The sequence below is a fragment of the Gymnoscopelus microlampas genome (assembly GCF_963454915.1).
Source record: "Gymnoscopelus microlampas genome assembly, chromosome: 1".
Lineage (NCBI taxonomy): Eukaryota > Metazoa > Chordata > Actinopteri > Myctophiformes > Myctophidae > Gymnoscopelus > Gymnoscopelus microlampas.
Genome location: NC_139962.1, coordinates 53,419,368 through 53,434,933, shown reverse-complemented (window position 1 = coordinate 53,434,933; position 15,566 = coordinate 53,419,368). Strand labels below are relative to the sequence as shown.

The 15,566-nt window shown below is 43.0% G+C and overlaps 1 protein-coding gene across 3 annotated transcripts in view; it reads left to right on the top strand.

The window, feature by feature from the left end:
- Positions 1 to 15,566, top strand: part of LOC311045869 (retinoblastoma-like protein 2) — a 31,989-nt gene that overhangs the window by 2,623 nt on the left and 13,800 nt on the right. For all 3 annotated transcript variants that reach the window (XM_084057932.1, XM_084057930.1, XM_084057931.1), the window contains 4 exons: positions 7,666 to 7,804; positions 8,596 to 8,705; positions 9,703 to 9,806; positions 14,551 to 14,688. In XM_084057932.1, coding sequence (XP_083914058.1) covers positions 7,731 to 7,804; positions 8,596 to 8,705; positions 9,703 to 9,806; positions 14,551 to 14,688 — 426 coding nt within the window. In that variant the 5' untranslated portion in view covers positions 7,666 to 7,730. The remainder of the gene's footprint in view (positions 1 to 7,665; positions 7,805 to 8,595; positions 8,706 to 9,702; positions 9,807 to 14,550; positions 14,689 to 15,566) is intronic.

Sequence of the window (15,566 nt, the reverse complement as noted above, 5' to 3'; positions counted from 1 at the left end):
GATGTACTATAAGTTGTAGCAATATGGACAGATACTACACACATGCACCTGTAGGGATATACTGTTGCTGTTGGTACAGTAAGAGGTTTACATCGTTGCTGTCGGGCATAAACCTCTTATTTCCATTTTCTAACTTTTTGTGTTTTGTCGTAAATGAATGCCCTACTTGATCATACTACGCCATCACACAAAAGCATCAAAAGTAGCAGATCTACAAGCTCGAAACGCGGCGCGAAGCGACGCGTTTTGAGCTTGTAGATCTGCTACTTTTGATTTTATTGGAATCCTGATAAGTAACAGTTTTGGACACATGAGGTTTCCACCCTCATTATGTAACCACATTATATGGAAGGTCTGTATTGTTAAATTAAATATCTGCACCTGTTTATGACAGAGAGAACTTGTCATTTGGATAATGTCCTCCATGGACACATGTCAAGTCCTGAGTGCTCATTTAGCTGTGAGTGAGTGTACAAATCAGCCCAAATGTGGTCAATTAGGGTCCGTTTATAACTGTGTAGTTACAGTGTTGTGTGTGTGGCATTTGAATGTGAATAGATTGTGAAGACCTTTCTGGCCCACTGACATTTATCCATCCATCCAATCGGCGCTACTTTGAAGTTCTATAGACCGGTGGTTCTCAGTGGGGTCCGGGGACCCCCAGGGGTCCTTGGGTGGGGTTCCAGGGGGTCCCCAGCAAAATGTGTAAATACAGCATCACACTCATTTTAACCACTTTATCCATATTTTATACGTTGGCTATTCAAACATAGCAGATATGGACATCTGCTATTTTTTTTATTAAAAAAATAGCAGATGTATATATCTGCTTGATAATATTGGATTTATTTTTTACATCGAAACCTGCTCTTCTGCAAACGTGCTAAAGTGCTTGGCTGCTTGCACAAATATATGAAAGAGGGCAATCTCAGAGGTATGTTAATGCACAACAAAAGGGACACATCTTTTGTATAAAAGGCAAACAAAAGCGTGCGTAGCAGCAGACACACTGTGCAGACACACAGTGAATAGAGTAACCCTAGAATGATAAGATCACATGCATGTAATTACATGTGTAGCGAGAGAAACACAGTTTCTCCATTGAGTCTCGTCCATCCAGACGAGGACAGCATTTGCTTGATCTATAGAAAACTGAACACACTGTATACACATGCACGCTGTTAACTTCTTAACCACTTAACCCATTAAGACCGGGAACGCATCTGTGTGTCATGTTTTGATTTCTTTGGCTATTAAAAAATAGCAGATATACAAGTGTCGCGCTATGAGCTTGTAGATCTACATTTTTTTTGAAAAACGTGAAAATTTGTGCAAATCTTTGAATATTGATTTTTTAAAGCAAACATTTGTAACTCAAATCTTTGCTTCTGGGGGTTCTAGAAATGTTCTACACATTTTCATGTCAAGGACCCCCAAAAGTATATGTATTTGGCCATGGACACCCCCCCCCCCCCCCCCCACCCCCCCCCCAATATGTTGTTCCAGGTGCTATTAGCGATATGAGACCAAAGCTAAGGTGCTATTGGTGCTATTCCCTCCTCCTTTTCCCCCCTCTAGGCCTCTACATGACCCTTCTCTTCATGGTAAATTATCCGATGTAAAAGCTCACAGTGTAAGCCTGCAGATCTGCTATTTTCACCAGATATTTGTCATGCTCAGAAAAGGGATGCTAAGGGATGGTGTGGGGTTACATTTCAGTGTTGGAGGTGGGGGCGTTCTACACTTAATTTACGAGTAACTTCTGTGTGCACAGACACGCTGCTACTTTTCAGGATTCAAATCCTTTTTTTTTAAACTTTATTTTTATTATTTTTCGTTTATAGAACAGGCAGGTCATTTTGGGCATCACATTACATTACATTAGTACATTTCATCCTTCCATCCGTCCATCCTAATCTAAAGCAACTTCAGTCCATGGTCCATGGTGGTTTGCGAGCAGATATTCCAATGGTTGCTGTAGACCCATTGCTCTTCAAGTGGAAAATAATGTGCTGTCCAGTGTCCACACCAAGCACTATAACTATAACAATAAATATATTCTTAAAAAAAAAACCAACAACAACATATATTGCAACGCTATTGCATTCAGTTTGGCGGTGTGACTCTGCTCCTGTGATACTACAGATTATCTGTGCAAAACACAGTTAGTCCCCCCCCCCCGCACCCGCTCCCCCCCCCCCCACCCCCCCGGGCTCCTTTTTTTTCGCTCCCCTCATGCACTGGGGCAGGGCCTGAGAGTAGTGCAGTTTGTCCCGTCCCCCCCCACCCCCCCCGGGCTCCTTTTTTTTCGCTCCCCTCATGCACTGGGGCAGGGCCTGAGAGTAGTGCAGTTTGTCCCCCCCCCCCCCCCACCCACCCACCCCACACTCTCACTTCGAGCAAGAAAGGGAAACTTCTGGCGGCGCCGACGTATGGCTACAGCTGTGTATGCTTTAGTATTTGTAGTTTTCAACTGCAATGATGAACCTGCACAATTAAGAATTTCACCCACCTTACTTGTAATGTGATGTGACAATAAAGTTTGATTCTGATTCTGAAACATGACACAGAATTTATATGGGAAGCTAAGGTGCTATTTGGTTCCCTCCTCCTTTTCCCTCTTTAACCCCCTCTTGCTCCCCCCCCTCGAAGGGATAAAAGGCAGGCTGCTAGTGTTTTCCTTCAGTGTGCTTTCAACATCTGGAGTGAACTGAGCTCCTGACTTCTGGGTAGTGAGTATAGCATTTTTCTTATTTAGCAAGTTGCTAGCAGTTGTACTTTAAGTGCTTTGCTACTAGTGCTGTATTATTAGCTTGTGTTAGTCTGTAGTTTATATTTGTATTTGTGCTTTCAGCAGTAGACCATTGATACTCTGTGTCTGTCTCACAGAGCACTTGAAGTAGTTTCAGGTAGAATAGCCCAATTGATTGCCCTGTTAAAGTGGCTGGGAGGGCCAGCACTCCCCGGCAGACAATTAGCAATCAATTGAAGTGGTTTTAAACCAGCTCTGAAAGCGTCAGCTTTCAAAGCGGCTAGTGAACTAAGGCAACAGGCGACTTTGTCAAAGCCCGACTTTGTCAGGCAGGCTCCTGGAGGAGCTGGACCATCTAGTCTCTCACTTTCCTGTTGATGGCTCTGGATTCATCCTTCTGGGTGACTTCAACCTCCCGACCGGGAAGCAGCAAGACCCACTACTTTTGTTTCTCGCTGCCTTCGACCTAGTTCTTTCCCCATCTCCTCCTACCCACGAGGCGGGCAACCAACTGGACCTGATCTTCACCAGAGGCTGCTCTACTGCTAACCTGTCCGTAACTCCTCTTTCCAGTGAAAAGGGTAAGAAACTATCTGATCACTACTTCATGTCCTACTCTCTCTCTCTCTCCTCTCCCCCCTCACAGCCCCTCCCTACCCACATGGTTTCCTCACGTCGCAATCTTCGCTCACTTTCCCCCACTGATCTTTCCTCTTCTGTTCTCTCTGCTCTCCCTCCCCCTGAATCCTTCGCTCTTCTATCCCCTGATACCGCTACAGATCTTCTTTTCTCTACTCTATCCTCTTCCCTGGACCATCTCTGTCCCCTCACCACCAGGCCTGCACGCCAAACTCCACCTGCCCCCTGGTTGTCGGACTCAGTGCGTACTGAGAGACGGAGCCTGAGAGCGGCTGAGCGCAAATGGAGAAATGGCAACCTCCTGGAGTACCTTCTTACCTTCCAATCTCTCCTTTCTATTTTTTCCTCCTCTCTATCTGCTGCTAAAGCTGCTTTCTTCTGCACAAAAATTCAGGCTTCTGCTTCCAACCCTAAAAAACTTTTAAACTTTCTCCTCTCTCCTGCAACCACCTCCCCCTCCTCCCTCCTCGTCCCTCCTCCTTGACGACTTCGCCAACTTCTTTGACAAGAAGGTGAACGATATCCGATCCTCCTTCCCTCCTCTCCCGGCTGGTGCCCTGCGCACTACCCACACCCGTCTGCCTTCCACCCCTCCCTCTCTATCTTCATCTACTCCTCTTCCCTCCCCCTCCCCCTCTCTATCCCACTTTTCTCCCCTCTCCCCTAACGAGGTCCTTCTCCTTGTTACCTCTAGTCGCCCCACCTCATGCTCCCTGGACCCGGTCCCATCCACTCTGCTGCGGTCCACTGCACCTGAACTTCTTCCCTTCTTAACCCAACTTATTAACACCTCTCTGACGTCTGGCTACTTTCCCTCTGCTTTCAAGACTGTTCTCCCACACAACCATCCTTCTCCGTTCTCTACACTGGCTCCCCGTAGCGGCTCGCATCCAGTTTAAAACCCTGGTGCTAGCCTATAGGGCAGTGAAAGGAACAGCTCCTTCTTACCTCCGGGCTATGGTCGATGCCTACACCCCTACCCGACCACTTCGGTCTGCCACCTCGGGGCGACTGACTGCCTTGTCACTCAAGGGTCATTCTGGGCGATCCACACGGTCACGACTTTTTTCTGTTCTGGCCCCACAGTGGTGGAATGGACTTCCCACTGATGTCAGGACAGCAGAGTCACTGCCCATCTTTCGCCGCAGGCTGAAAACCCACCTCTTCAGGAAACACTACCCTTCCTCTTTGTCTGGCCTACTTGTTGTTAACTAGTTGTATGAACGCTTGTTTTATTGTTGTATTGTTTATTGAATCTTGTTTAGTCGATACAATTATTTGTTTTAAGCTCCTGCTCATTTGATTTAGCTATTTTGTCTCATCGCTTTGGATAAAAGCGTCTGCTAAATGACTGTAATGTAATGTAATGTAGGCCTCTACACCAAAAATCTCTTCGTGGTAAATTAGCCAATGTAAAAGCTCACAGTGTGTTGCATTGCAACCCATTGTAAGCCTGCAGATCTGCTATTTTCACCAGATATTTGTCTATTATTATGACATGCTCAGAAAAGGGATGCTAAGGGATGGTGTGGGGTTACATTTCAGTGTTGGAGGTGGGGGCGTTCTACACTTAATTTACAAGTAACTTCTGTGTGCACAGACACGCTGCTACTTTTCAGGATTCAAATCCTCTTTTTTTTTTTACTTTATTTTTTATTCTTTTTCATTTTTAGAACAGCATCACATTACATTACATTAGTACATTTCAAGTATCATTAACACTCATTATGTTGTGGGCTATTCAGTCCAGACGAGGGATCCTAATCTAAAGCAACGTCAGTCTTTTTTTTTTTTTAAGTTCTCAGTCTGTTCCTCCTTGATGGTAAAGTCCATGGTGGTTTGCCAGCAGATATTCCAATGATTCCCTCCTAATTCTAACAGCATGGTGAACAGGCCTCCAGATATTTGCAGAAAATTCAAATAAGAAAAACAATAATACAAACATAGAGAAATAGTACCAGAAATAAATGTTGCAAAAATGTACATATAAAATACAATTCAAGCAATATACCTCCACACATAACACAGATTCACACACTCATAATGACATACGGATATATATTTATATATATTCAAACACCCACATCTATATACAGATCGTTTACAGAATATCCATTTTCATGTAATATCAATTTTAACCAATATTTTTAACATATTTTAAATTCAACGGTGTACACAGTAATAAAGCATAAATCAGTAATATCAGACCGACGCATCCAGAAACACATGGTTTACATTTTACTATTGTGTTTTTTTTGACAGTAGGTTTTTCAATTATTTTCACATTGCCGGTATCCGTGTGTTTGTGATATGCAGCATGGAAAACCACTCTGTTTCCTGTCAGGTACGACCTCAGTGGAACTGAAAAGTTGAGAACCTGACTGAAAGCACATTGTAGTTGTTTAGTGCTGAGGATACGTGCGGCACTGCATGCACACAGAGCAGGCATGCACAGGCAAAGCCTCACATAAACACAAGTTCTCTCTCTCTCTATCTCTCTCTCTCTCTCTCTCTCTGAGGCCTAACAGGTGTGTTTTAAGTATGTCATCATGAGCATATTGTTTCCATACTGTGCATTCAGTTGATAGCTAACATTATTTCCAGTGGAATATGACCGGTATAACTTGCGTGTCATTTGCATTATTGCATGACACGGTTCGGTTGCCACGGACAATGTTCAACCCTGTGTTACATCACTGTGCAAAATTGTATATCATGTCCTGATTATAATGATCATAATACACGGACATGGATTAAAGGTCTCAGTCGCCACGACTGATTTCAGTCATTAGGAAGCAAGTAGACGATCTACAAGCTCACAACACGTGTTGTGAGCTTGTAGATCTGCTATTTTCGGTTGTCTCATTATTTTAAGATCAAAGACTTGAAGTGGTCAGTGAAGATTTGAAGTGGTCAAACTAATAGAATACGTGCTCAGAAACATCTTCCATACAACCCTAATGGTCTTGGATATTTCATAAAAGCAATGGTTAAAGCTTCAATCTGTGATTATTTCTTCAACTGGTTGGCTGTATGTAGAACAGCAGGAACACAATGAGGTTTAGAACGATAATACCTAAACATCATTTTACATATTGTGCCAATTGTTTAGGAAACAGAGCGCTAGTGTGTGGGGGGGACTCCTTTCATGCTGTTGCACAAATCACAGACCAGGACTTGGCCTGACAAAATGTTTCAGTCAAGAGATTTTATTTTGCTGTATTTCCATGCACGCATTACATACTGTGTTTACAAAGTGTGTGCTTTGACATTACTTTTCTGGTTCAGTCTGTATAGCTGAAGTATGGCGCTCTCTGTTCACCCCACTTATGCCTGATTTATAGTTGGTTGGAGCAAAAAATTTGATTACATACTCTGTGACATAAACTGCCTCGAAGTTTACTAAAGTTTACTGTACAATAAGTAATACGTTGTTTTGTATGAGTTGCTGTAGCCTACACCCTTTGCTCTTCAAGTGGAAAATAATGTGCTGTCCACAACAAGCACTATAACTATAACAATAAATATATTCTTTAAAAAAATATATATATATTGCAATGCTATTGCTATTATCTGTGCAAAGCATGACACAGAATCTGAGATCACAAACCCCCCAGAAGCAGAGCATACGATACAGAGTTAGTTATGCATCAACGTAGAACCCTTCAAGACTTAAATTAATATACTGATTAACATCACAATCTACAGAACATACAATCCACAGAAACAAACATTTAAATATTGAGCCCTTTAAAGACACATGTATTTTAAAGCCCTTTAAGACACACAGACATAACATCATACCATCCACAGAATCATACATTTACTTACATTTATGTCTGGGGAGGTGGAGGGAGTCTGATAACAGACAGCTTCTTTTCTTTTTTTTTTATTTCATTCGAAACTTTTTTTGGGAGATACCGCCATATCCTCGGTAAACAGTGATTTATTACCGCGATAACTAAAAATCCATACTGTCCCAGCCCTATATGACTATGATGAATGTTTTCATTTTAACGACATAAGATCAACGACATTAGAGTTAACGACATAAGATCAACTTGTCAAATGAAATGCCTAAAATTAATAATATAAAAATCCCTATATTTAGGTTGGTTCCCAAAGTGGGGTCTGTGCATGGTCTCTAATACATACCAAACTGGGAGTCCTTGAAATAAAATTTAAAAAAGTTTGAGCACCACTGATTTAAGTGGCCAATAAATGTTGTACTGTACCTTTAAATAACGCACCATTGCGTCCTGCTCCTTGTGCAGGTGCACGCCTCCCCCTCCCCCCCACCCCCTCCTCACCGCCACCCACCCAGCAGTGAGAGGTCACCATGGCAACCCAGCTGCAGGGCATGCTGGGAGGGCAAAGGATCGGCCCCAGCGATACGCTGGCTAGTGAGTTCAGGTTAGTGTCATAGGCTGTTATCACTTCATATGAATAATACTGGGACCATGCCCTTCATCAATGTTTATGTCCATTTTGTATTAACTAGATTTATTTATGTCAACTAAATAGCATTCATTTATATAATGTTTTACCTAAATAAGTATGAATATAAATACTGAACCAGGGTGTCCCCAGCAAAAGTAGTTAAAGGTAGGGTAAGTGATATTTTATTTAATTATTATTTTTATTTTTTTAAAGGTTAAAGTACTATATTCTGATTTCATTGCTACAGAGCGTTTGTTCGGTCACAGGGGTCTCTCCAGCTCTTTAGTAAACAGAATTATGTACATTTTCAGGTAGGTGACAACATTTAAGCCAATCAGGAGAGAGCATTGAAAATGCATTTTCTGTTTAATAAAGAGCTGGAGACATGGGAGACTCCTTTTACTGAACAAACACTCTATAGCAATGAGTACTATCAGAATATAGAGCTATTTAACACTTATTTTAACAAAAGTAAATCACTTACCCTACCTTTAATATAGCATCACAATTATTGTAACCACTTTATCCATTTATACTATATGTTGGCTATTCAAAAATACCTAAAATGTCTGGAAAATGTTGAATCATTTAGATTTTTTTTTTCATAAATCTTCTCTTCTGGGGGGTCCCTGGCACAAAACCTTTTCAGATGGAGGGGGGGGGGGGGTCTGCGGATAAATACATTGACTTGAAAAGGTTTAACCACTGACTTACACCTACAGTACCTGTAAATTGTTCTCATCCATGGCTCCCATACCGTACAGGGCCTGTTCCAGAGACTCAACGGAGGCCGTTTGGACCACACTGAGACACATGCTGCATGTGTTTATGCAGCATCACAGGCAGCCTGGAAATGGGAGTAACCTGACAAACGGTAACACAGACGACGTGTTTCATCCTGTAGCACATGGGTCTTTCATTTGAGCTTGTAGATCTGCTATGTTTGGCGAATGTTCCCCCCAGAATATAGGGATGAGAGGGTTCAAGTGGTTAATGTAAAAATAATGTGTGAATAATTACGGGTCCATTTGCTTCCACTTGTACACTGTCAGAGTTACAGAAACAACAGTAACAACTAGAAAAAGTGCTCCTCGGAGCACAAGTCTCCGCCAGCAGACTTGTGTTGGGAATGTTGGGAATGTTCTAATTCTTATGTTCTAATTCTTACAAAAAATAGAACATGTTACTGTGTCAAAGTAACATGACACAAGTGTCCTATCCGTCTGTATAACTGTCCTATCCGTCCTGTCTGTATAAGTGTCCTGTCTGTATAAGTGTCCTATCCGTCCTGTCTGTATAAGTGTCCTATCCGTCCTGTCTATGTCCTATCCGTCCTGTCTGTATAAGTGTCCTGTCTGTATGTATAAGTGTCCTATCCGTCCTGTCTGTATAAGTGTCCTATCTGTCCTGTCTGTGTAAGTGTCCTATCCAATTGTTACAGTATCCGCCATTTCGTGATTATTCCTGTCTTACCTCACTTTGAAAGAGGCTAAGCCTCTTTCAAAGTGACACATGTATTTATAGGCCGCTATACGTCACTAGCCAATCAGATCACACTATTTCACCGTATTGTCACGTGTCACGTGAGGCTTGACCAATGTTAGCTTGACATGTGGAAAGTGAAAACAATGTCTCCTGGCGGAGACAATAAAGCACGCACACACTGTGTCACGCTCCAAAGCTTAAAAAACCCTAACTTTTTGGACCGGTACCAAGCAACCGCTTAAATCGCTTATTTAGTCAGCCTGTGGCCATGTTTTCCATTCAACCCAGTACTGCTCCCGGTTCGGCTACAATTCAGCTACAAAAAACATTTGAGTACTTTTTCCGCCACTTGTTTCATATGCCATGTGTGTTGTTGCTGTTCTCAGAGATGGCAGCCAGAGTCTCCCGTCAGACTCAAGTGTTGTTCTACAGAGTGTTGGAAGCCACCGTCACGCATGAGAAGAAGAGGCTCGGGGTCATTGACATCTCGGTGAGTCTTTCTCTCATGGTTGCCCTCTCATGGTGACCACCATGTTGTCAGATAATTGTCAAATAATATAAGAGGCCAAAATGTTGAAAATAGCCGATATACAAGCTCACAGCGCCCTGCGTTGCGAGGCATTCTCACAATATTTATCTGTGGAACCGAGTCAAAAATGTAATGCCTCAACTCCTTGTCAGGATAAGGGGGTCCCCAGTTCAAATATGATTATTATGGGGGGTCCCCAGTTCCCCCAGTCCCATTTTTACTTAACATCCCTGCATGTTAAGTATATATATATATATATATATATATATATATATATATATATATATATATATATATATATATATATATATATATATATATATATATATATATATAATATAATTCTAGCCAGAAGATGGCGATCCACTCTAGGGTATGCGCGGTATTGCATTTGAGTCGTTGTGAGCTTGTGGATCCGCTATTTCTGGCTTAAGTTCTCCTCAGAATATGAATGTTGTTCAAGTGGTTGATGTTAAAAAATAAATTAAAAAAAGTTATTATCACACAAAGATTTAGAGGACCCCCTGTAGTAACTCTGAGAACCCCCTAGGGGTCCGGGACCCCCTGTTGAAGACCTCTGGCCTAGAACGGTCACCTCTGGCTTCGATGGGTCACATTCTCAGAGTGATGTTGCTGTTTGAATCTCCCCCAGCGTAGCTTACAGGCGAGCATCATGCTCCTCTTGTGTTCGGCCTCACACCGGCACATCGTCCATGTGGCAAAACGACGTCTCAAGCCCTTCTGTGACCTCTGTCACCAGCGTTCTGTTCCGAAAGTGTTCTGGGGTGCAGATGCTGTGCAGAAAGGTAGCTGTTGGAAGTATAATAGCGCCATAGTCAAAGGGTCAAGATCGGAATAGCTGTACAAATTGGCGCCGTTAAGACATTGCATTGCACGGCAACAGTTTGTGTTACGTGTGATTTCACGCCAGAATATACAAGAAGATGCAGGCGTTGAAAATGATTGTAGACGTTGAGAGAGAGAGAGCCAGGGAAAGGCAGACAGACAGACAGACAGACAGACAGACAGGGTGATGTTGTATTGGACCGTTTCCAAAACAATAGACAGGGTGTATTGGACCGTTTCCAAAGCAAAAAGGCTAGGCCACTATGCGCCTGTAGTGGTGAGGAACAAACTGTATTACTTTGGAGCCTTAGAAGCATGGACCTTTGAAGGAGGGAGCAACAACAACATGTATCAGATCGATGTGCATGTCTTCAACACAGTGTCTTTATGCTGGTTGAAGTTGCCTCTGGTGACACCTGAAGGAGGAGGACCATGTCACCCTGAGATTCCCTCCACACGCTGGGGCCACATAACTGTGCTGGTAGAGGATACGGTGTACATCTGGGGAGGGTTTCCTCACTGCAACGTGCTTTATGGATTTGATGTCAACACCCACAGATGGTTCAAGCCCAGGGTTTCTGGGACTGTTCCAGAGGGCAGGGGCAACCGCTCAGCCTCTGTCTTGGGGAAGGTCTTGTATGTCCTTGGAGGATACACCCGCCACCCGTCTAATAACCTCTACAAGTTGGACACCAGCACAATGGTCTGGTCTTTAATTTACACCAGAGGCACACCACCACCCACTTCACTGATTAACCATGCCATGATCATCGGGACAAAGCTGTTTGTATTTGGGGCCTTGTTATTTGGCCAAAACATTGGCCAAGTCAGTAACTACATCAGAGTGTTTGACACAGAGACCAACTGCTGGCTGAGCACGCCAACGCCATCTATACAGCTTCTTCCAAAACGACTCTTGCATTATTCAAATTATTTTGCCTACAATGGAGAGCTGTACATATTTGATCGCTGCGACCCGAGCCAAGCCTCCATTGATATGTGGAAATTCTCAGAGGCCTTCTACTGGAAGAAGGTTGAGCCCAAGGGGAAAGGCCCGCCGAGTAAAATGCATATGTTGTGCTCTTGCGTGATGGGAGACCGTGTCATCATCTTTGGAGGAAACAAAGACAGAGAACCCGCTGATCTGTACATCTTAGACTTGAGTCCTAGTCTGAAGACGTTATGCAAACTATCAGTTATTCAGTCCGGTCTGATGCAGTCTGGCCTCCCACACAACATCAGGTGGGAACTGGCAGCCATGACAACCAACAACAACAACAAAATAAACTAGAGAAAGTGCTCCTCGGAGCACAGGTCTCCGCCAGGTCAGGTACGATATTGTGGCCTCCTGGTGGCGCGATAATAGGCCAATGTGAAAAGGGTGCCATTTATTCTTCAATCGGACACTGCATTCATGATTTGAGGCATTTTGTTCCAAAAATGTGTTTTGCTAAATTAGACCTGCTGGTGGCGCTATAACAGGCCAATGTGAAAAAAAGGGTGGCATTTCTTCCTTGGCCTAGTGGGAAAGTGTTTGTGAAATTTCATGGACATCGCAAGCCGCGTTCAGGATTTGAGGCATTTTGTTCAAAACGGACCAATCCTGCAAATTTTGGAAGCGAACCTTAGCCAATGAGGATGGAATATGGGAAATCGGACAGATCCGTGTTGATCACATGACTGTAGAGATACTGTGTACCGATTTGCATGACGTTTGGATAAAATCTGTAGGAGTAATGTAAAAAAATGGGTTTTGCACAAATCGGCCTCCAGGTGGCGCTATAACAGGCCCATGTGAAAAATTTGAGGCAGAGGTTCTGAATTGGCATCCAGGGAGTGTGTGTGCACAGTTTCGCAGTGAAAGGGCCAACGGTGCCAGAGATTAGCTGCTAACACACAGACAGGACACACACACGGACACACGGACACACGGACGGACGGAGGGTAAAACATACTCTCTCGCCATGCCTTCGGCCTGGCGGAGACAATAATATATAACGTGAGTGTTCTCACTGCCAACAAGCTCACTAAAAGAAGGAAAAACAGAAAACATTGAGTCAACTAAACCAATGGTTCTCAAACTGTGGGTCGTGATTTCGGGGAGGGGAGGGGTTGTGGTCCTACCTACCCCAGGTGACAGTCAAGTGACAATTTAAGGACTTTTTTAATTGTACCTCAAAAAAGAAAGAAAGAAAGAAGACCATTTAATTAGTGCATCAAAAGTATTCAAAAAAACTATTGAAAAAAAAACATTGGCCAAATTGTTTAATAATCTACAAGCTGATCTACAATGTACTGTATCACTACTAGAGGCGATGTGAGCTGGCTATTAGCGTGGCTATTTTCTAAATTTGAAAATATTGACAAAATATGGCCAAATATTTGACACTTTGGCCAATGTTTGACCAGTTTTTTTTAGTATAGTTTGTTGATGACGCACGGTGGCGCAGTCGCTAGCGCTGTCACCTCACAGCTAGAAGGTCCTGGGTTCGATTCCCGCCGCTGTGGGTGCTGGGAGCGAGTCCTCTCCTCCACGTCATCAGTCTCCATACCCTAGGTGGGGTTGGCGAAAGGGCCTTTCTGTGTGGAGTTTGCATGTTCTCCCCGTGTCCCCTAGGGTAGGTACCCTCACAAAAAACATGCAGTAATCCTGGTCTCTATACTGCCTCCCCGTGGTCAGCCTGATGGAGGGGAAAGGAACTGTTTGGAATAACATGTTCCTTCCACGCGCTACGTCCAACCGGGGATACTCAGGTGATAAGAAGCAGCTTATTAGCTCCTCATGCATTGAAGGAGGCATGAGCTCGGATGAGCATGGGTTTTCCCTAGGTTGGCAGAGGGAGAGTAGCGCCCAGGATTACATCGGTAATTGGCACTGGGTGAAAAAATGGGTTACAAAATCGTGGGATAGAGAAAAAATATATATATATATTTTTTTAAACAAACAAACAAAACAAGTATAGCTTGTTGATGACTTGCAGTAATGCAGTAATGGTATTTTTCTTTCTTTTCTTTTTTTTTGGAATTAAAAAGGTCTTAAAAGTCCTTAAATGGTCACTTCACTGTCATCTGGGGACCCTGGAGCTCATGGTGACACGCAGTTCATCACATGGTGAACTGCGTGTTGCTGCCCACGGGGGGAGCTGTATGATCAAGGAATAATGACATCATTCTTTGTTGTCACCCTGAGCTATTTCAATTCAATTAAGATTGTATTTAAGTGCCAAATCACAACAAGTTGTCTCATGAAGACACGGCGTATAGAGCAGAGACCCGACATTATTGTCCCACCCTGAGCAAGTAAATTAGCAACAGTGGCAACGAAAAACTCCCCCTTAACTGGAAGAGACATCAGGCAGTCGGGCATCTGCCTCGACTGTCTGTTTCACACTCATTTGTCAAATATTTATCAATTTTTTGATAATGGCCACCATTTGTATATCGTCACTGTTGGGTGGAAACCTCATATGTCCGAAACTGTTACTTTTCAGGATTCAAATTCAAAAATAGCATCAGAAGTAGCAGTTCTACAAGCTCAAAACGTGTGACGCTGTACTAGTATGATCAAGTAGGGCGTTAATTTACGTTAAAATAAGGAGATGAGAGGTTTCTGCCCGACAGCGACGATATTTTAATAATATGGATAATAATGGAATCGTTAAGTTTCATTCTGAGTGGGTAATTAAAACATGTAATGTGTGTGTGTGTGTGTGTGTGTGTGTGTGTGTGTGTGTGTGTGTGTGTGTGTGTGTGTGTGTGTGTGTGTGTGTGTGTGTGTGTGTGTGTGTGTGTGTGTGTGTGTGTGTGTGTGTGTGTGTGTGTGTGTGTGTGTGTGTGTGTGTGTGTGTGTGTGCACCAGGGCACGGTGGGTAATGAGCTGTTCATACGTTCCCTGGTGGCGGCTTGTCTGGAGATGGTTCTGTTTGACCTGTCTCTGCCAGGAGGCTTCCCTGTTCTCCTCCACCTCTTCAACCTGCCTCCATACCTCTTCTACGGGGTGAGTGTGTGTGTATCTCTACACTTGTGAGGACCAAATGTTCCCGCAAGTATAGTAGAATATGAGAAACCGACGTTGTTACAGGTTTTACATTAGACATTTAGAGGTTAGGTTTAGGGATTAGAGATAGAACGCGTCGCGCTGCGCCACATTGTGTGCTTATAGATTTGAAAATGTTCTATGTCCACGTGTGTGTTTTTTTCGTGAGCAGACGACATGCCTCAAACTGTGTTTGCACACATTACACAGGAAAATCCAGACTGTGACAGTGCACAAAATGTCCATTCTTAAAACCCTCAGAGTTAAATTGACACTTTGGATTTTACTGTGTAATTGAAAACAAGCTTGTAGTCGTTTATATATTACTTTAGCAGCAGTGATTGGGATTTAGCCCCATAGGACAATACAACAAGTAATTGCGCAGGAAAGTGTGGCAATTCAACATAATTGTTCTGTACTATCAACCAAGATGAAATCATTTTAAACGCCATGATGCAGTAAATCCCACATGTATACGAGTTATTTCAAAATACAAATTGATTCAGGGGCTGGTTGATCGTAATGACAATGCTAATGAGTTGTTGTTTTTTTACTTCATCTTTGGAAGGAAAGCTGTTTTTAGGTCCATGAGTGATAATATCTCCAGTGGACACCTTCACTTTAAATTGACATTTTTTCCCCTAAATGTACATTCAGAATAAATGTATGCTTTGGAAAATGGTCGGAAATAATGTAAAGTACACATGATTTTAACATGCACGGTACATCATTATCAGACCTAAATTTACCCTTCAACTTCTTGTTTATTCCCAAAATGACTGGCTGCCACAGGTTTTGTAGCAATTTGTCACATTTTGTAGAAATATCAGGCCTTAAAT